This window comes from Falco punctatus, assembly GCF_963210335.1.
Source record: "Falco punctatus genome assembly, chromosome: 10".
Classification (NCBI taxonomy): Eukaryota; Metazoa; Chordata; class Aves; order Falconiformes; family Falconidae; genus Falco; species Falco punctatus.
The window spans coordinates 5,402,012-5,422,245 of NC_137590.1; the positions used below are offsets into that span (position 1 = coordinate 5,402,012).

At 41.5% G+C, this 20,234-nt stretch overlaps 1 protein-coding gene across 1 annotated transcript in view; it reads left to right on the forward strand.

Moving 5' to 3' along the window:
- Window positions 1-20,234, forward strand: part of TOP1 (DNA topoisomerase I) — a 69,044-nt gene that overhangs the window by 18,261 nt on the left and 30,549 nt on the right. Inside the window, exon 3 of the mRNA XM_080406005.1 lies at window positions 11,795-11,897. Within this exon, the coding sequence (XP_080262131.1) occupies window positions 11,795-11,897 (103 nt within the window). The remainder of the gene's footprint in view (window positions 1-11,794; window positions 11,898-20,234) is intronic.

The following is a 20,234-nucleotide window of genomic DNA, read 5'->3' on the forward strand; positions in this document are numbered from 1 at the left end:
TACAGAGCTGGCAAGTGAAAGTATTTTTCTAGTTTGATGTCATTGCAGTGTAATTATTCCTGATAATATAGTAGTTTTCCTGTTGGCTAGTGCTGTTTTTAGAACTGAAAGGTTTCTTCTTATGCCCCAAAATAATGTCAATCTCTTTTAGTATACTTGAAGTTTCTGTTATCCTCTGTAAGGACTGACAATTACAGTTGTTTGCCCCTGTTTTCTCCTGTTTCACCTGTCTTGAAAGTTTGCATGCAGTAAGCAGCTGTTGACTTTGCATCACAAACTATATTGTTTGCACCTTTCTAACGTGGTATGAAGAGCAGTTGGAGGCGGAAAAACCTGCTAGGGGCACTGACTCAGTCTGTGGATGGAGTATGGTACATGAAGTTCTCTGTCTGCAGTGTGAATGTCACAGATTGCACCAAAAGATTTTCTTTGCTCTTGACCCAGTCTGCTGAAGTAACTCTCAAAGCTGTTCTCGGGCAATTCTTTGTCAAAAACCTCCAGAAGATGATGATTCAGCCCACCTACCTGTGACAGTGATGCAGGCAGGAGCAGAGGTGCTGCACTCCTTGCTTAAGGTCTAGGCTTGATTCTTAGGCTGCAGTTGAGCATAAGCTGGGGTTCTTGGAGCTGTGAAGCAGCCGAAGAGCAAAAGTGTCTCTGGTGTAAATGTGCTTGGTGGCTGAGCAAAAGTGTTTCAGTCCAGCCTGGTTTGCACATCCTTTGTGACAGGGGATTGTTGAAGAACAGTGTGTTATCCCAAAAATTCTGCAGTTTTGTTCAGACTGTGTTGAAGTAAGGGTCTTCTGCAGTCCCTGGTAGCTCTGAAGTGTGAACATGACTGTAAATGTTGCAGTTGCTCCCTGTAGCAAACAGTTTGGAGAACCAGGGCAGAAGGTGAGCACAGAGGTGTGAGTGCCTCTGGTTCTTGCTCCTGAGCAACTCGCAAGAGACTGTGGGCAGTTCTTTGTGTCTGGTGTATGGCACATCCATCCCTCGGTGCGGTGTGTGTATCCCTCCTGCATACATCCCTCCCTTTGTCTCTTCCTGAGAGATGATTTTGTGCAACAGCACCATGTGACAGTTTCTGTACTAGGCCTTGGATCTGTGCTAAAGGTTGGTTGCTTTATAACTCTGAAAATAGGATTAGTCCCCCTTGCTTTATCTGTTTGAATGCCCTTAAATTTTACCTTCTTTCAGGATTTTACACTACTTCTGCATTCCTGGATACTAGAGCAGTTTGTGAACAGTTGTCCGGGTTCTCCCAGTGAGCCTGTCCTTCCTGCTGTGCTGGTGATGGTAACTACATTTTGCACAATGGGGAGGAAATGGGTGCAAATTTGGAAAAGCCTGACTAGATGCTGTAGTAAAAATATTTGTGGATCTAAAAGAAATCACAAGGAACCTACCCGGAACTACTTTTTTATGCAAATTTTTCTTCCCTGAGCCAGTTGGTAACAGCTGTTTCCCCTCAGCCACATTCACTTTATATACCCATAAGGCCTCCATGGTCTCAGTCCTGTATATGTGTGTATTAGTAAATTGGAATATAGATTTAGTTGCAATGAGTGTAAGGCTTTTGAAACCTGAAAGGTAACAGAGCTCAAGCTTTTTTGGCTGTCCCCTGTTTGCTCTTACTTTTTGTGTTTTGGATCTGGTTGTGATACTCAGATACAGGCAGAGATGGCTTTGGAGAGGGTCTTTGGCTGCTGTAGCTGCCTGGCTTTCCACTTTCCTGTTTGGACCCCATTTATAGGCTGTGGAAAGTAATTTTGGGTTAGTTTTGAGGTGAGAGCAGGAGGAATAAATCCTTATTGAAAGCAAGGCAGTTGCATATGACCACAGCTGGGAGTGAAGTGGGCATATACAATATAAACTTGCACGTGCTTCCAACACAGCTTTATTACCGAGTGTCCGGGAGCTTTCCTGAGTCCCCACAGTGCTCGCTGTGTGGATTTTTGCCTAGATCCTTCTCTCGGCCTGATCCTGGCCTCCTGATACACAGAGACTTAATGGGCCATGGCTTTTGAACCTTGAGGCAAAAGTGTATCTTCAGGTTTTGCCGCAGCTTTAAAGATGTACCTGCAGTGTGTAACTTTGTTCATTTGTGTGGGTGTAGACTCATAAGGCAACAGGAAAAAAATTGCTGCAACTATTTCTACCCCAGTAAGGGAAGGGGAGAATGTTAGTATGCAAGTTACTCAAATTCCAAATGGAGGAGGCTATGGAAAGCAAGTAGTTCTGTTCATAAAATAATGCAGTCTTAAGAGAATAAATATCACTAGGGACAAGAACAGGGTTGCTCTTACCTTGTTCCCTTAAGAGACTGCTCTGGACTTTCCTCTACCCTGCCAGCACAGCAGCATTTTGAGCTGTGCACTGGTGCTAGTAATTTCCCTGAAGTTTTAAACTTGCTGTTCTGTTTTATTCTGCTTTGTTAGTGGAAACATACTAATGGGTTTCAGTCTCTGACTCTTTATTTATACAATTACAGGAGACTGTTTTATAGCTTGGGAATTCCTGGAAACACATGTTTCTGTTCACATAGAACTTTTTTAGGTTTTGAATGCAAATAATGGATTGAAACTTCATTGTTGCCTCTCGGTTGGAAGCCCTTTGGCATGTGTAAGAAGCAGCTATTAATTTAGCCTTTCTGTACAGATCAAACATGTATTTTCATGTGTTACAAGGCTTCCTCAGTCTTATCCTTTGTGTAATATCATCTGCTGCAATTCTGCTTGCAGTGATTTTATGCATTTGTTACACAGCAGCTAAGATCTGCTGCAGAATAGGCGTATGTGAGTGTGCCACCTCTTTCAGAAGAGGCCAAGTAAAAGGCACTGACAGGTCATTAAACTTGCTGCTGCTGTCTACACTGTTAGTTGTTTTGCTACAAAATGCTTGCAGTGCAGCAGTTTCTTAAGGTCAGCATCCCTTTATACCACATAGCTATCTCAGTCACTGAAACATTAATTACCCACAGAGTATTAGGTACTTCCCCAGCAGGTGGGAAAATGAGGTGCACAGAAAATAAGTGATTAATCCAGTGTGGCTGAAAAAAAATTGCAAGGCTCAAAATGTGCACTAAAGAGTATCCGTCCTCTTGCTGCATAGGCTCTTGCAGCACATCTTGCTTACCTACCCAGCTTCTGCAAGTTGGTTTAGATTGATGGAATGCCAGCAATGACATTTGCTTCAGGATGACTTCATGTCCCAGAGGCTTCAGTAATGCAACATAGGAGTGATCAGTCTGGTTTGGGGTTGATGTTTTGTTTTGGGTTTGGTTTTTTTTTTTTTCTGTCCTCCTTAACCTATCCATGATAAGCTGTTAAAGTTTGGGACAGATAAATGAGTGTACAGCTTGGCTTGCAGCCTTGGTCCTGTGCCTGCCATACTCTCTCACTGTTAGTTCTGTCACATTGTTTATGTCTCTTCCTTAGATTGAAGTTGCCTCAGGGTTTCAGTGGAGCAGAAGGTGTGCTGATCTCGTTTTGCAAACTTTGTGTTTTCAAGAAGCTGTGCAAGGTCCTTGCTTTCATAGTAAAATTTTGCTGGAGTGTTAGTGAGACGTCTCAAGAAGTTGGTAGGAGCTATTCTGAAAGACAAAGAATGGAAGAATTAATCTCTTCCACCCTAGTTCATCACCAAGTTGTGCCACAGGTTGTTTCTTCCTTTCCCTGTGTTCAACAGGAAGGAATACAAGGCCTTCAAATCACAAGATTAATGAAGAATGCAGTATCTAAGGGGTTTGTCTTGTTCTGAAGCTGTTTTCCCAGCACAGTCCTTCTAAGGGTCAAGACATAGTATCTGTCTGTCCCTGTAGTATCTTTTGCCTCAAGTAACTGCTGGAGTGTGGGGAGGGCTTGTATGGTCGTTGGGTTTACTCCTGTTTCCATCAAAAGTACTGAGTTTTCAAGCTTTGGCAGAATTGGATACCATGTGGTGTGATCAATTCTGGCCCAGCCCAGAAGGAGTTTTGTCTCTGAGTAACTATAGCCTGGAAAATAGGTTGACTCAAATCTATTCAGTGATGATGTATTTCTTCATTTGAACCCTTAGAAAAAGCAAGAATACACTCTGGAGGAGTCTCAATTAGCCAGTTCATCCTTCCTAAGGCAGGAACTTTATTACTATTCTGCTGTACTCTTCCAGGCTCCCTTTTCAAGAAGCTTTCATACTTCTTCCCCCCTCCATTTTTTTTTCCGTGTATGATTGGAAAATGAATGAATGAGAATCTAAATTCAGAACCGAAACCTGCTTTATGTATTCTCCTTGTGCTTAGTCAAAATTAATTTGGTTGTTTTGCAGTAAACTATAAAACTGAGATTTTATTCTGGTTTATGGAGAAAAACGGTGAGCACTGTTGGAGTGTCAGCCTCCCTGAAGTGGTGCACCTGACCCAACACCTGAAGTGAAATAAGTTTGTGATAGCACAGTCATTGTGCTTCATTTGAATTTGACTTCAAGAAGATTTTTAAGGATTTAGCAATAGCTTTCTGTGGCAATGTTGGTTGTGGAGATGTCTTTCAACACTGGTAAAGGGTTGTGTGTCAGGTTGCTTTTGAAAGGTCCATCTGTGCCATTAAGCGTGGCACTGAGGAAGCAGAAGCCTGGCAGTCTCGTTTCAGTATTATTGTAGTTTCTTCCCTTTCTTGACACCTGCTGAGAACTCAGGTCCTGCTGCTTTTATTGAATTTCATGCTTAGGTTATGGGGGACTCCAGTCATGGTCTTGGTGAGTCGCTCTCGTTTCAGGATTCCAGATGTTTTTCAGTCAGCGATTGGAGAAATAAAACAGCACAACAAACAGACCTGCAATACCTTTCCAGGGTAAATCTTCTGTGTGTATTCTGTAGTTGTGTAAATAGGGCCATTAGGCCAGTAAGTGACACATCCAGTTTCACATGGAAAGTTTATTTTAGGTTATGGTTTTCTGCTGCAGTGTATCATCTACAATACTGTAATTTCTTTCTGAACAGTGCCTTCTGGGTATGTTTTTTCTGCTTTTGTCGCTTATAGCTGCATATAGATGTTTTCCAATTTCTGTGTCTTTCATACCTACAGTTTTGTTTTCAGCCTGCCCTGCTGTATTGGGAAGGGTGTTGTCTCCAACACCTTGATGCACTTCTGTTTTCTGTTGAGTAGCTTTTCCTCCCCCTTTTTTGGGCTACAGCAATGGCTGGCAGTGCATTCCAACAAACTCCAGAAACACTGTGTAATCAATTACTGGAATACCATGGTCACACTGTGACTTCTTCCAACTGGAATACAGATATTTAAACCTCCTCCAGACTGGTTAGGTGGGATTACTGTACATACTTTTAAATTGTTAAAACATGTAAAGTCAGGTAACTAGTCTGAGTCATAGCCTGCCTTAACAGTGAGGATCCTGATGCCCTATGCCTCAGACCGTGCCACTTTCTCCATGTGGTTGCTCTTCTGAGTCATATGGGGTCTACAAATGGGCTTTTTCATCTCTGCACAGTGGTTGCTTTCTCAGGTGAACAGTTTATAAATTGACCAGAACCTCACAGAGCAACCTTTACATGTGGGATTACTGTTGCCTGTTTATGTAATCTGTTAATGCTGTCACTATTCATGTTAAAGATCTTGGGTAATGATGAAATGTTACAGTCTTTCTATGTGCTGATATAATCTATATGTTGTAAAAGTTAGGGCAACACTAAACCATTTTGATCACCTGCCTAAGATGAAATGACATGTACTTTGCCAGGAATATGAAGAGTATTTTACATACCTTGAATGACATTCAGATGTTTGACCATTTGTAGCACTTCTGGCATCATTTCAGCAAATGAGCCTTGATAATTTTAAGTCTTTTTATACCCAACGTAGAAGAAATTAGACTCTAAAAGTAATATGAATTTGCAAAATAAATGGCAACAAATGGTAAAACTTGAGTAACTTGAAAATAAGAGGCCTTTTTCTGATGATCCGCAGTTTTAAGATGACTGTTTTTGAGGACGGCCTGTGGGGAAGGAGAAACATCAGTAACAGTGTTTCATTTAGGTCATCCAGAGTCTTTTTGCTGTTGTTTCCTCAATGCTTTCTCAACAGGTGATGAGGAAGTCAGGCTAAATAGTAAAAAGGCTACTGCTGTGGAGTAAATGGTCTAACATAGAGGTGGTGTTTCAACTGAAAAGGGACTAACCATTTCTCAAGTGGTTCATGAGAAGTTTTTGAACTTGACCAGCTTTTGAACCTAATCCAGTGTTCCTGAATTACCTTTCTTTCAGCCGTATAAATCAGCAGAGGAACTGGTGAGGTCTGTCTTTTTTTTTTTTTTTTTTAAGACTTTCTTCTCCTTTCCAGAGGAGAAATTTAAAAGACCCTGCTAGTTGCATCGTACATGTCCTCTATGGTGATAGTAAAAGGCTTCTTGCTCATGCCTTGGGTTCAGGGTGGCTGAATGTACCGGTAGTAGAGTGCTATGCTCACCAGACCAATGATCCTGAAAACGTCTTGAGAGCTCGTATGCTTCTTTGGTAAAGATTAAGTAATATTGAGACACTGGACTTAAATTGGGGCAGAGATTCCAGCCACTCATCTGAAGCAGAAGTGTTACTGGAGGAGCAAGGTAAAAATGCTTTTTTTTTTGTTGCTAGGGTGATGCATTTTTTTATGCTGTGTCTTCAGATTTGGGCGCAGATTTCAGTCCCAAGAATCAGGTGGCTTAAAAGGTGTTCTGGGACATCAGTGTAGAGAAGCATTGAGATGAGGCTTCAGACTGGTAAAATACCAGCATAAATATCAGTTGAGGTATTTCTGGGCTGTCTAATGAGAAGAAAAGCAATTGGGGTGTTGGTGGAACCAGAAAGAAAATACAAAAAGTCCTTGTCCCCAGAACCTAGTAGAAGATTTCAAAAGAACAAAGACTGCTGGCAGAAACCTTTCTGTAAGCAGGTTAATGAAGTATTCAAATTGTGCTCACAAAACTTACGGGAACATGAACTGAAAGACAGCAAATATGGAAGGCTAATAGATTTATCTTGAAAAGCTACTGTTGACCAGAAATTGGGGTTACCAGGTGTTAATTTGCCAGCTATCTCACTTAATTTAAGAGAAATGAGAAGAAACCAGCTTGTTGCTTACATCTTTTTTTTTTTCCCTCAGCTCTTAAAAAAAAAAAAAGATATTCTAATGCAAAATTATGAAAATGGGATAAAAAGGAAGTGGGATAAAAGTGGGTGGTGGGAGTGGGATAAAATGTCATCTATAGCATCCTGTACCATGTGCCAGCAACACTCTCCCAAATAATATTGATAGCTGTACTAAATGGGCATATGAGAACTTATGCCCCTTCCCCTGCTTTCAGTATTTTATTAGGAAAGTTGCTGTCAAAACTGAAATATTAATGTAGAAAGTAGGTCTGCTGCTTCCCTTGATTATGATATGTAAGTAATGCTTTTTGGGGATGGGTTGCAGAGAAGGGTGTTCAAAAGTGTTTTAAAAGCAAATGAATTTTTCTCATGAACTAAAACAGTATAGTCCACATAACTGTTTTGTCACCAGACTAATCTATTAAGCCAGGGTCGTTCTCGTTATGAAAGGAGACTGCTCGCCTTTGCTGTATCTGTTCTTGTAATGCTGTAGTTAGAGATGCCTAACCTTTTACAGCTCTGTTCCTGGATAAAGAATAAAACTGCACTGTTCCAGTAATGTGTATGTACAAGTATTGCAAATAGGGTTATGATTCAGCCTTTCCCCAGAGACTTAGCAGTGGAGTGAAGGGGGGGGGGGGGGGGGGCGAGGGGCGACACACAAACCAGCCACAGACCAAAAGTGCTTAGAATTTCCCATCCTTAAGTCAGGCATCCTTGTAATTAAACAGAGTTGAAAGATGAATCAACATACAAAAATGTGGAGCTGCTCGTGATTGTTGGAGGTACAGGGGGAATGGCAGGAATAGTACAGGGACTGCGGTAATCTTTTGGAGACGTACCAGGCTCAGCATTAACAGACAGAGATCCAGTGCCAGAGACATCAAGCTTTCTAGAACAGAAGAGATGCCAAAAGCTTTTGTTTGGATTAGAGGATACTGAAGGGAAAGCCTTGGGAGTAATGGATCCTCGTTCAGTGAGCATAACCCCTGTCCCCTCTGTAACCTTGATGCTGGAGAGAGGCGTTTCAGTTTCTGAAATCTTTAAATATCACATGAGCTTTTAGGGGTTTGAACTTTGCTCACAGGAGACGGTGGATTTAAGTAATGGTCTTAGAGAAGGAATAGTCTTTATCTCCTTGTTTAGTGTTAGAGGGAGCAGACGTACTTAATGGAAGACATAAAAGGCAGGAAACAAATCTGAATGTGTGATAATGTCAGACCTCATTCTGTAGCTCGTGTGAGGCTGGACCTGTTCAGCTGCTAATCAGCTGCAAGCTGGGAGAGAGTTACTGGAGGTTGGAATATTCTTCCAGGAATCAATATGCTAAATATATCAAAGAAGATATATTAGAGACAGGATCACTTCCATTGATGGCTTCTGTGTTGATGAGGTTTGGTGTGAGGTAGCCTACTGTATCTTAAAGGTTTGTTCCCAATTCGGTCATCTGTTGCCTGTGTAATTCAGTTGGAGGTGATGCTGTATTGGTTTCTGTGAAGTGGGCACACAATCTGGAGTGAAATGGCTAAATTTGTTTCATGTCAGCCACCAAATAACCACCAACTTGAACTCCTAGATAAAGCCAGGCTGGAACAAAGCATATTTGTGTGATATGTGAAAAACGTAATTCTGCCCTTTTTAATGACCCGGTCTACTGAACCTCATCCAGCTCCACCCTCAAAAAAAAAAAAAAAAAAAAAAGACAAACAGCTTTCGTGCCTTCTGAAGATACAAATATGTCAGCTCAAGAAAATTTAATAAATGCTGTTAAAGTCTTTGTTCTTAACCTAACTCATGGCATTGTGTCAGAAAGCAACACTGTGGAGCCTGAATACCAGGCAAATGTTCCAGAATAATTTAATGCTTGGGAGACGTGCCTGGGAGGTAGTACACTTACCTCCGTGGAAGTACTGAATTTAAAGTGTTGTCCAGTGTGAGAGGCCAAGTACCTACCCAGCCTTGACTGCACTTGACTGAAAGCTCTCCTGACAGTCTTTCCCTTCTGCTTTCAGGACCATGGGCATGACCCCCTGTTCCCCTGCTGCTTGGCCTGCCTTTCAGCCAGAGCACCTCTGTGAAAGCCCTTCCTGCTAGGAATCCTTTGGTAGAAGGCAAAGGAAAGCTGAGTGATGACAAATACTAGCAAGCAGAGCTAGTTTAACTGGTCAGGCACTCTTTTTCTTTTTTTGTTGTTGTACCAGACTTTAATTGTCTGAAAATACCAAAGTATTGTAAGCACTGCAGAGGATTGAGGAAATAGATGTCTGACTCCAATGTTTCCAGGGTATAGCAACTACTTTTCAAGAGCAAATATTAATTTCAGCTGGAAAGCACAAGTCAGCTGGAAGGGAATCTGGTGATGAAGGTAAAAGACTTCTGTTTTCCACTTTTTTGTGTAAAATAATCTTGTGGTTCTAAGCTCTAAAGAGAATAGCATTGAGCCCAGTTGCACATGTTTTCCATCGATCGGTTTGTAGAAAAAAATTGACTCTGTGTCGGTATGTGCCTCCTTACAAAGCAAGTGTGTTATAAAATGAGCGTACATAGTTCTATGTATAACATCAGGATGGTTTTTCTAGCAATTTGCCTATTCGCCAAGTGTAAATAGATGGCTGTTCGCTTCAGCCAGTGCTTTAGGAATCAGTGAGTAAACTCTCTGTGGAATAAAACCCAGGCAGTTTGCAAACAGCCTGAGCTTCCAGCTACTGGCTAAACTGAAGAACCCTAAGTGTGAAATGCATTGCAAAAACATTTTTGCCAGTGAAATGTGTGTTGTCCTGGTGGGAAGAAGGGTACTGAGAAATTGCTTCTTGGCTGTTCAGAGAGTGTAGGTGTACGGTCCCCACACAGTTTGCCAGAGATGCCTGCAAAACTCTGCCTGCTGTGAAATAGATTTTGCTGTTGGTACTTGAAAACTCTTAGGTGTTTTATGCTGTAATACCAAATGTTCTGCATAACCTGCCACATGCCTGTTTATCAAAATATATAAAACTAAATCTTGTGCTTTAAATGTATATGCTGTATACACCAATGCACTAGGAGGTGTTGCCAAGCTCAGGAGGATTGAGGAGAGATGCAGAAGGCAAATTGGAGGCTTGAATGTCAGCATTCAGTGTTTTACGTTGTCTTACTGCAGGTGTCTGAAAACAGTACCTGAAGTTAGAGAAAAGGCAATAGGTTGAAATCATGTTCTGTGGAAATGTGACTGTGGGTGTGTTTCCACTAAAAGCAGTTGAATGTTTTGAGGTTTAAGAGCTGGTGTCAGTTAAGGAGAAAAATGAATTTGTGGTGAAAGACTTGGTTGGAGTCGGGAGGACAAGGCTTGTTCCTGGCTCTGTAATGCATTTCCTATGTGACTGGGCAAGTCACAAAATCCTTTTGTTGCAGTTTCCTATTCTTAGTGCAGGGAGAGGCATGGTAACGTCTATACAATTAATTAAGCATTAATACCTTAAATCCAAGATCTCTGGTGGAAGTTCTGGTGCTATTATCTGGAAACCATTGCCAAAGTCAGTGCAGCCTTTTAGGTATCCTGAGGAGCTCACTTAATTTTCGTTGCTTTGAGAAGCATGTTCAAAACAAAACCTGGGGGGAGTCTTTGGGTACGTACATGTTCTTTCCAACATTACAGTGACCTTGACTGTAAATGGTAGTGCCTTTTGAGGTGGGTTTGAGATGCTAGTTCAGCCTCAGCTCCTTCTTGATCTACTTATAAAGAAGATTTAAGGAGCTAAAGATGCTTCTCAATGAGTTTATTTAAAGTTGAACTATGTTGCTCTTTTCCTGTGCTGGATCTGTTTCGTTGGTGCTTTAAAGGACTTTATTGTATAGTACAAGTTGTCACTGAGGATGGGAAATGTCACTTGGAGTAGAAATTGATACTGGTAAAATTGCTGTGTTCATGTAGATTTACTTGAGTGCCATCTTTCATTTCTGACCTGTCACTTAATTGGGCCAGTCCTAACCCGTGTAGGTGGGTTACCACTGGCACATACTCATTACAGCTGTCATGGTAGATTTTCTTGGCGAGGCTCTTAGCAGAGGGAGGTAAGTGTCTCCAGAAGGGAAGCATGAGGAGAGATTCCTAGTCCTCTTTTCTTTTCACCCTTTATTTTTCTCATTACTCCCCCTTTCCCTTGCTGTGTGCCTGTCAAGTCATCCGCTCTTGGGGATAAGAATAAGATGATTTTAATGGGGGTGGGGGTGCGGGGCGCTGTTTTTCTCTAGACTAGACATTTGTGGAAGTAGCAGTTTAAATTCTAGGATTCAGCAGGCCTAACATTTCAGCTTTATGCTCTGTTTCTGTATCCTTATCTATTTGACATGAAATACTTACTGGCATAGGAAGCTAGGTTTCCCATCTGCCAAATAAGATTGAACTTGCTCTAGCCATACTTACCTATTTAATAAGAAAGGTTGCATTTCTTCAGGATCTGTAAAGCATTTAAAGGTCATTGAATTAAAGACCGTATAAATGCAGCTGTTGCCAGGATGAATTAACTTGTGCTACAGAAACAATGAATCCATTTAGGACCTCTCAAAATTTGGAACAAAAATCTTAGTTTCAGTCACAGACAATACTAATATGGGGTGGGGGGAAATGCAGAGGTTGGTAAGGGAGGTGTGGAGTTTTCTCCCAACTTCATTTCTTAATTTTTTTTGCCTCTCTGCTTGCAGATTCTCACAAACACAAAGATAAACACAAAGACCGAGAACACCGGCACAAAGAGCACAAGAAGGACAAGGAAAAAGACCGGGAAAAGTCCAAGCACAGTAATAGGTGAGGAAAAAGTCAATGAAGTCCTCATAGACTAAAACACTGTTGCACATGCAGTCTTAAAAGACTTACTCTGATATGAGGATGAAATTGCTCCATTTTGAGTGTGGTTTATAGGGGTGTAGGTGCTTTAAGCCGAACTTCTGTTATTGCGTGCGTTTCCATATGGGTAGCTGAAGTAGTGTATCTTGCAAATGTGAGCCAATACTAATGTATAAAATATTATTGTAGTTAGTGTTACTAAAGGTGTTGAAAAGTAGTTTAACCCTACTATCATGAAGATCGATTAATTTTGTTCATGATCTTTTTTGTGTGTAGTTCCACGTGTTTGTCAGAAACGTGGGAGCTCTTTTCGAGTGTTGGTATAAACTGTTTCAGCGTAGGTGAACCTGATGTGACTGCTAAGCCTCCTAATAATTCAGCATCTGGAAAGATGGTTCTCCAGAATGATGCAGGTGTCCTTGGCCTGCTACCACAGTGGTTGGGTATCTCATTGCTGTGAGGCAGTGTTATGAACTTCTGGGTTAGATAACGAATTTGAAAGGATTGCATGCTGGTTTGTCTGATGTGGTTGATACATTACACTGCAGCTATATGGGGAGGGTGTTTCATGCAAGTCACCTGCCATACCATCCACACTGAACGTAAACACTTATTTATTCTGTGGTGACTTGCACCTCTTGAGGTGGTGGTGAATTCCATGCTCCAGTTGATACCCTAGCCTTGGCTGTAAACTGAAGAACCAGGATGTGTAGGTCTGGTGATTTGGTACGATGGAGCACAGGGCAAGTATGTCACAAAGTGGATGTTACTTAGAAAAGCTTTCCTAGTTGGAATTCCTGACGTGCCAGTGCCACAGAGTCTGCTTTAACAATGAAACTTGCAAAAAACAGCCCTTGGAGGGTAAGTTTCTGTTGTGACACTTGGTGAATGGCAAATAGTGTTTATGCTACAGCCAGGCAAGTGTTATTAACTAATTGCTGTGCAACTCTGATAACACAATCTAAAAATGAATAGAAAACCTTGCGTCAACAGTGATTTCTATTAAAAAGAAGCATGGAAAGGAGGAGAGAGTCTGTGCTAAGCAGTGGATTTGTTTTATTGGGGTTGTGCTTTGAGTTTTCTGTGACCTTTTGGGAAGTTATACAACCTACAGTTCTATAATATGTTCTCTTTTTTGAAAGTAAATGGCTGTGGAGGAATAGAACTTAGGCCAAATAACTTGCAGCATTTACTGATTTCCACAGCAAAGATTAAATGCTTTGGACACAGTGTTTGGACGTTTGCTCACATATCTATATTGCCTTGATTTCTGAGTTTCATTTTTCTGGTATTCAAGCATGTACCCCGAAATTTGCTATCTTGCATTTCCAAATGTTCATTGCTTCACTTGAAGAAAAAAAAAACAACCAAACAAAAAACAACAAAACAACAAACCACCACAACCCATACTCCTGAAATCTCAGGAGAGTACATCCTTTTGTAAGGAGTAATGTAAGCGCTATCTTTAAATTTCCAGAATTCATTAATGAATTTGCCTTATTTGTGTAGGAGTTAGAAATGGTCAGCAGATTTTTAGCTGGAACAACAAATTATGGCTTGTAATGTGAAGCTGCACACTACTGATTGTGTAAACAATAAATATGAAAACAGTGGAAAGGAGATAAGAATGGCTCATGTTTTGTGAGGTGTAGTTCATGATATGTAATCATGCTTTATCTTGAAGTAATTCCTTCTCCCTGCAGTGTTGCCTTGAAATCCCGGTGAGAAAGGCATCATGTTTTCTAGGCACTGTGCCTAAAGCTTCCAGTCACACTTGTTTATCTATTAAGAGTTCCTTTGTCTTGTGGACACAACATACTGTGTTTTTAAGTCCCATAACAGGGTACACCTATGTGGATGGCATGACTGAGTGCACGCATGTGCCAGGGGTTTTGTTCAAGGCACCTTTTGGGGAAAGATTCCATAATACTGTGTTGCCCCTCAGGCCCCTACACAAGGTGGGACTTCCCTTCCCTAGGCTGAGCACACATCTTGCGACTGCCACCTTAAAAATGAATGTATTATAGTGCTGAATCGTGAGAACCTGTCTTGAAGGTGGTACTTGGAGAAGACAATGTACGCAGACACACATGTGGTGTTCCAGTTGGATCGCTCCTTCAGGAGTGCTCCAGAATTTTCACTGCCCCATTCACGCTCGGTCACACACAGGGTACGTAGCTGTATAAAGCCAGCTGACTTCTAACACAAACTTTTTAGAAATAACTGACCTTGTAATTGAAATGCAAGCATTACTTCCCGAAATCTTTTGATTCAGCTGTCATCCATGTAATTCCATAAATGTAAGTTGTGCCTGTGAGGATTAGATTTTAGGTGACCATTGTCTTGTGAAGGAAGTAGCCCAGCAGTGCTCGACCGGGGAGGTGGAGGTGTGGAAGAAGATAGTGGTGAGCAGGGAATTGCTTAGAGAGGAGCTGTTGGAAAAACCTGAATGGAGCATGTGCTTGTGGCCAGGCTGCTGGCAAGTGTGCACTTGGAAGGTGTTAATCCAAGGATGGCAGAGGCCGGACTGGTGAGTTATGGGACAGGATGGGGAAGGACTGAAGCAAGTTGAGTTTCTGTTTGGGTTCTGTTACTGCAGTCACAATACCAAAATACTTCCCTGGACAGAGCCAGGATGAACAGAGAAATCTGAATTTTAGGATGGCTGGTGTGACTGTACAGTGTCTTGTCACTGTCATACTGCTAAGCAGTTGGGTTGCACTGCGGAAGGGGGATTTGTTCACTATGCCATTTTTAGTAGCTTTTAATTTTACCAGCAATGGGACAGGAATAAATTGCTTTGAAATACCGGAGAATTTCCCTGTTTCAGCGGGCTCTTATTTGTGGTGTAACAAGACCAAAAGCAAAATTGTTTTTTGGGGAAGAAGAGTGAGGGCTCTGCGTACATTTCATTAGTCTGGCTTAGCCCTTCGTAATAGAACCATTCAAAGGGCTGGTTCTAGGTCCAGTTTATATTGATACTTGATTGCAGTGGCCGTCACTGCTAAGAAAGGTTCCTCGTGCAGAAATTTATATGGATCTACATGGAACAAGTGCCTCATCAGCTGGGCTTAAAAATGGATACTTGTTTTTCAGTCCATCCACTGACTTTCGTGACACTGGGCTGGTAAACGTCTGTATTCCCCAATGTCACCCAGTTGTGCTTGCAAGCTAACTGAAAGCGGTTGCATTTTTAGGAGATGGATTCAAAACCTGTTGGAAACTCTTCGTTTGGAAGGTTTTTAGACAGGTTAGAAAACTTGGTTTCCAAGTTTTTCAAGTGTGCAGCTGGGAAAGCTTTTCTGGATGACACACTTGAATTGGTTTTTGTAACAAAGTCATGTGCTGGTGGATCTGTTCTCATGATGCTATCTCTATAGCAAGAGTTTCTTCGGAAAAGCATTTACTTTCTTACCTGTTGTTCAAATGGCACCTTCACCTTGAAGGGGCACCTTAAGTGTGTTTGGTTTTTTGGATAATATCGGCTAGGTAGCATACTACTGACAGCAAGCTGTCATCAGCAGGTTTGCAATGCTTTTTTTTTTGAGGAAAAAAAAAAAAAACAACAACAAAAAACAACCAACCCACAACCTCTTTAAGTTCAACAGCTCTTTTAAGCCCTTTGCAGTGAGGTAAGTGGTGAACCTCTTAAGTCGTACACGAGATTTATGTGGTCACGCCGCCTCTCATTATGACTTGTAGAGACTACTGGGTTGAAGGTCTTGTTTTTATGAACAAAGGTGACAAAGTGCCCCTTCCTAAACCTAGCCCTGCAGCAGTGCCACCACATTACTGTCCCTCCACTGTGACCATCCAACACCTCCCATCTGCAGCACAAACATCAGCTGAACCCAGTTACAGGGGTCCACAGCTGACCTCTAGAGCCTCTGCCCTGCTGAGGATTGTGACAGCTGTTTTGATAGGGGATATTTTTGCACAGAAGAATTTTTTGAAGGAGTAAAACCTGCCTGTTTGTACTGAAGTTTCTACTTTGACAATTAAAACCAAGGGAAAAATACCCATTAGTCCTTTAGAAATTAAAAATTCCAAGGTAACAAGAATGTGGGTTTTTTCCAGTGTTTTTTTACCTGTGTGGGGAATTCTTAAAGCACTCCATAAAAGCTTGTCACCTGTTTCTAAAATTGAAAATTAATCTTTTAGGAAAGTTTATCTTGGATCAATAGAATTGCATGTAAATCTTCAGAAAAGCCATTCAGTATTTCAGAAAAGCTGCTGTGTTATTGCAAAAGTTGTGCTGTATCTTTTGATAATTCTCAGAGGTTGAATGGTGCTTTAGCAGAAATCCAAGCCATTGTTGTCGGTGAAACTTGGCTTTGTATCTCCATGGCATTTTATACAGTGTGTGTAAAGAGTCCAGTAATTGCATTCTGAGAAGTACAGTACTGCATTGGACATTGGACACAGTTAAGAGCATTGTCTAGTTGTGTTTGAAGCAGATCGTTTTTATGTCTGTCTGTAATAGTTTTGACAATTTCATTTCCTGCCCTACACTTAAAAAAGGCTTTTAAAATGAAACCTGCATCAAGAAGGCAGAGAAACTTCAATGCAGGAGAATAAATGTTTCCTGTATCCAGACTTTGAAGCATCTAAACTGCCAAGATAAGTCTCAGAAATACCTAAAATAGATAATTTTGATTTCATATGGCAGAAGTGTGTGGAGTCGTATGTAGAACTTCTTAATTTTGCTTCTTGCTTTCCTCTCCCACTCACAAGATGACACTTCTGTATCTTAACCACTCATTTACAGCTGTAGTAAACTGAGAGAGAACATTTGTATGCCTCAGATCTTCTCAGTCACCCCTCAAGGAAAAAAAATGCAAAGCCCACTGAAGAAAAAAACCATATCAAAGAATAAATCCACATCACTATAGAGCAATCTCTGTCAAGCAAAATGTTTTCTTTGGCTCTTTTGCTCAGCCCTGTACTTCCCGATCCCCAAAAGAAAGTTTAACACACACCTATTAAATATAAATGTCGGTGGTTAAAAAAATAAAATTAAACAATTCTGATGTGGCAGTAGGTTTCTGATCTGTGGGAGACAAGTATTTCAAAAAAGTAGAATGTACAAAATAATAAAATAATAGGTCCTTTGAAGCCAAGGCTTGTTAGAGATCAGTTCAGAAGCGTTCACAGCAACAAGTGTCTTTCTGCCAGGTGACTTGGGCTTTGTGCATGGAGTGTGGGCTGCCAGTAGACTGGGGAGTGCAGGAATGGCTGTGATGGGGAAGGGGAGCAAAGAGGCTGCTCTTGTAGCACTGATCTGTGTTGTCAATGTGACAAGCATCTGAGCTGCAGGAAGAAAAATCTTCTGTCAGATTGCATATTTCCTCCATTTTCTAAATCTCTTGTGATCACAGTTTGAGACAAACTGAAGCGTGGAACACAGAAGGGATTTATAGACGTGATCTTCACTGGCATCGTATAAGTTTTATGGTTTTGCTAGGAAAAACACAGATTCCAGGCACTTGCTAGTCGTGAATGAAGATAAATTTCAGTTCAGACTTCTTGCACATCTCCTCTGATTTATTATGTGATCCTGAATGATTAAGAACTGTGTGCATAGGGGGCAGGAGGAGGCAGCGGTATCTGATGTAGAAGGGAAAAAGCAATTTTAAAAAAGTGTTTCAGCACCCCCTATGCTCTAGCATGTGTGGGTTTGTTTTCATTCCCTGTTGGAGTGCACAGTTCACCTTGATGAACTTTCTAATGTGTGGCGCTGCCTTCCAGTAGTAAAAATACTTGCTTTTCATTTAGTAATATACCTGATTCTCACACGTCCACAGAAGGTACATGCTAAGCCTGATCCTTGTCTCAGTCTGTGAATATTGTTCTAATTTTTAATATTTTTATCAGCTGTTGATTAGTCCAGCTTTTTATCTTGTTCCTCTTGCTGAAGGCTTGCTCTGTGAATCTGAAAATTGCTGAAAAGACTTCTTTCAACTCCGGGAAAAGTCATTTCAGGTTTTTCTTTATTGTATTGCTGAAATCCCAGCAGAAGCACTGGAGCTCACGTGTTCGTTCCCTGTAATACCATATGATAACCCTCTTAACTGCGAGCATAAAATACTGCAAGCCAGCTGAAAACTTGTCGTTTGCTGGTGTGCCTTCTGTTTCTGAAATGCTCCCTGCACAGTCAGCCGTTCTTGGTATGCATTAGTCTGAATATGATCACAGTTTGCCATTAATATTGTGTTACGTCAAACGAGACACAGGCTGCGTAACCTATGCTCTGTCCCTATTGTGTTTTTAGATTTCACTAAAATCACAGCTCCCTGTTATTTTACGCTTCAGTTGCATTGTAGGAGCTCCTGTGTAGGCAAGCAGAGCTCTGCTTGCAGCAGGCTCTGGTGCTTGCTAGTAGCAGATTCCCAGTCACGAGCTAATTACAGCTGAGAATATGAGAGAGGAAATAAAAGACACTTCAGATAAAGCATCCTTCCCAGCTTGTGATTTTGAAGCTGGAATGGAAAGGGCCTGGGAAGGGATTATTAACGTACGTAAATGGCACCTGAAGAATGCGGTGTTAAATTACTGCAAAGCTGTTGTAGTTTGAAGAAGGAAGCTGTGATCTGCACATCTGCCATTCTTTGGAAACACTTTCCACTTGTGACTTTCCCATGTGATCGTAGCCTCAGCAGCTGCTGCCAGGTGGCTGTCCTCCCTTCCTCTCCTCCTTCCTGCCCTCCAGCAGGCATCCTCACTGGGAAATACAGCCACCTTTTCAAGGGAAGTGGCATCTTCTGTTGCATTTACTACTTCGTCTGCTTCAGCCTGAGCTCTCCAAGGCCTTGAGATGCCCTTGTTCATACTAAAACTCTTAAGTGAAAGACGGGCAAGCTAGCAAAAAGGTTGTATTTAGGAGATGCATTTCTACTCATCTGGCCTTTCTGTGAACTAAGCCAGTACCGTGGGATATCTTCAGGTGATGTAGTCCCTGGTTCTGCCTGTATTGATATGGTGTCCTACTGTACTTTGTTACCTTAAAACAAACAAACAAACAAAAAAACCCCAAATCCAACAAAAGCAACAGTGCAGGTTGTCAGAATTAAGCACTTTCAGAGGTGTAAAACACTTCAGTGCTCTTACAGTGGTTAACTGTAATGGTCTGGGTGAAAAGGAAGATCTTATTTTGTCAGCAAGGCTGGGCATTTCTAAAACAGATTGTGAGCAACTGTTCTGTGATCCAGTTGTCTTCAGGCGAACTTGCACTCGAGGTTCTCTCTCTCTTACCCCGGGGGGTTGCTGTCCTGCTTCATTGGCTTCAAGCTGTCTTATTGGCAGAGGGGTGTGTGCAAGAAAGGTAACAGAGGATCCACAGCACTCCGAGAAATTAATTCAGGATAAGTTCTCTGGCTGTATGTGGTCTTAAGACCATTTATATTGGTTGTGTTTGGTCTTTTTAAAGAAAAGTGATCGGGGTGGGTTTTTTTCAGTTTTGAATCGGCCAGGAAGATAGACTTCTGATCTTTAAATTGTTCCCAGTCCCTCCTAATAATAGCTTTGGGGCTGTCTGGAAATAGCTTTCTGATAGAAGGCTGACACTCCTTCTTCAGGGTAAGGATGGCATCCTGTTGCTTTCTCTTTTCTTTTGAGATTAGTGTGGTGGTTAAATTGTGTTCCCCTGGAGGCTCGCATAAGTATCTTAGCCAAATGAAAGACCAAAGCAGCTCGGCTTGCTGACTGAAGTTAATATCTGAGCAACTTGCTTTGCTTTTGGAAGAAAAAAGGTTATTCTTCTCAGGATTGTTGCTTGGGGCCTTTGTTATCAGCATGTTTCCAAATGAGCTTTTCTGGGAGATGCAGATTTCAGGCCCTCTTAGGGAAGAGGAGCACATGCCCTCATTGTTGCACGTGTCAGAAAATCTTGAACCAAGTTGTTGAAGTCAGAGCTGTGGTCCAGTGTCTAGAAACACATAGGGCCGACAAGGAGTCTGCTTACAAATAAGGGAAATAAATGTATGCCTTTTTTGTTTGTGTTTTTTGGTTGTTGTTTTGTTGGGGTTTTTTTACGAGTATTTTTTGTGAGTAGCACATGAAATCAGATTTTTATCTGGGGAATTTCTTCTAGTCACATACCAGGAGCAGCAGCAAGCGGAACCTCAGGGCCTGGCCACCAATACTGTTAGGAAAATGAAGCTGCCAGGTGAAACTGGAGACAGTTTCCTTGGGTTATCTGAGCCCCCTGTTGCTTTGGTGAGAAATTTACTGCTTTGTAGAGCAAAGGGGAAGAATAGTCTTGTGATTAAAAAACAAAGCTTAAAAAAACCCAAACCCAAT